The sequence below is a fragment of the Gekko japonicus genome, unplaced genomic scaffold (assembly GCF_001447785.1).
Source record: "Gekko japonicus isolate JY-2015 unplaced genomic scaffold, Gekko_japonicus_V1.1 scaffold6248, whole genome shotgun sequence".
Taxonomy (NCBI): domain Eukaryota; kingdom Metazoa; phylum Chordata; class Lepidosauria; order Squamata; family Gekkonidae; genus Gekko; species Gekko japonicus.
This window is the reverse complement of record NW_015171691.1, coordinates 1-1,605: the sequence shown is the minus strand read 5'-3', so window position 1 is coordinate 1,605 and position 1,605 is coordinate 1. Positions and strand designations below refer to the sequence as shown.

Below are 1,605 nucleotides of genomic sequence, written 5' to 3'. Positions count from 1 at the left end.
TCTGTGTTCTTGGTGCTTGGGGGGCAAGAGTGGGAGGGCTTCTTGAGTTCTGGCCCCGCTGGTGGACCCTCCTGATGGCCCCTGGGTTTTGGCCACCGTGTGACACAGAGTGTCGGGCTGGACCTGATCCGACATGGCTCCTCTTACGTTCTTAGGACTGTGGTGTGGAATCTGAACCTGCTTTGGTTCTTCTCTTGCAGCCCCCCTCCCAGCCCCTCCGGGACGCTCACGATCACCGCTGGACACACCCACTACCAATCCGTTCCCGTCTATGAGATGAAGTTTCCGGATCTTTGTGTGTATTAAGTGTCTTCTGGCCTCTGCTGGGCCTTCCTTGGCGTTAGAGCACACTGTGCAAAGCCCGAGAGGAGCGTCAGACTCTCTCGCAGTCCCCTTTGCTAAAATTTTAATAGAGCTTTCGGAGGATAGCCTTGGACGTAGCACCGCTGGGCTGGGATGGTGCCTGAATCGTAGAGGTTTCTGGCCCGGCTCTTGAGATTGATCATCTGTTGATTTCATGACTGATTTTTTAATCTCGCCTCAGTGTAAAGAAACCTGAGTGGGACGCTACCTGTTTTGCCAAAATGCTTTCTTTTGGGGTGGGAGACTTTTTAGGTCAATCCACTGAAATGCTATAGCATTAAGGAGCCAGCTTGTAGCCTTAAGCAATGCTGGGTGGGAATTTGGCTACCACTGATCCCAAGATCCTAAAAGCCACACGAGGAGCAAGAGTCCGACCCTCTCCAGTCCCAGGAGCCAGTCCGGGCTGAACTTGCTCTCCAGACGCTCGTCGCCTGCTCTGCTTTGGCGAAGCAGTTGCCTGCCTTGGAGCACCAAACTTTTTGAATGTCACCCCCATGCTTTTTTGGAGGAGAAATTGTATTTTTGCTGTGCCGCTTTTAGGATATGGAAAACCATACATACATATATTTAGTATAGCAAGAGGGGATAGCGTTTTAAAGCGGAAAGTAGTTTTCTATGAATTCTCCGTTCCAGTGGACGAGAGAAGCAGGTTATTCTACGACACGGTCCTCTGTAGTACAGTGGTGTATCTTTCGAGTGGTTATTTTGTCAGCTCAACAAAAAGCCTGCTAGAGGTTATCATTCCTATTGCTTGCACTGCTTCCTTCCCCTCCTGGCAAGGGGTGGCATCTTTAAAAAATGCATTTCCCTCTGTCTGCTTTGATTTCATTGCCACATTTTCCCCTGGTGGGAAAATGGACCCCCGCCTACATACCCTTTTCAAGAAATTCCCTGCCAAAAGAAAAGAGCGGCCTTCTGTTTTGTTTACCCGTCACGCAAGAAACAAAGTGTTGGCCGTGGTTTTTTGCATCTGACCCACGGATGAAATTTTGTCAGTAAAGCCAGAGAAGCACAGCAACAGTTGGCAAGCTAAAGTCCTCAGTGGATGGGGGGGGGGTCCGAACTGCTCCTAGTTTCCCCTCCTGCAAGGGGAGGCCTCATTTCCCAGGAGTCCCACCTCCTGTCGCACCGCCCGTGCCCACACCCCTTTGCCGGCTGCCTTGCTGCAGGGTGGAGGAGGAGGAGGCAGGAAAAGCCCCCTCGTATGAGTGGGACTCTCCTCACACCGCTCCACAGCCTCCC

General features: G+C 51.8%; 1 protein-coding gene across 1 annotated transcript in view; it reads left to right on the top strand.

Moving 5' to 3' along the window:
* The window catches only part of LOC107117855 (protein EFR3 homolog A-like), a gene marked incomplete at its 5' end in the record, with an annotated part of 32,770 nt that extends 31,173 nt beyond the window's left edge, over window positions 1–1,597 (top strand). The window contains one exon of the mRNA XM_015420019.1: window positions 201–1,597. Coding sequence (XP_015275505.1) covers window positions 201–306 — 106 coding nt within the window. The remainder of the gene's footprint in view (window positions 1–200) is intronic.
* Between the last annotated feature and the right edge of the window lie 8 nt (window positions 1,598–1,605).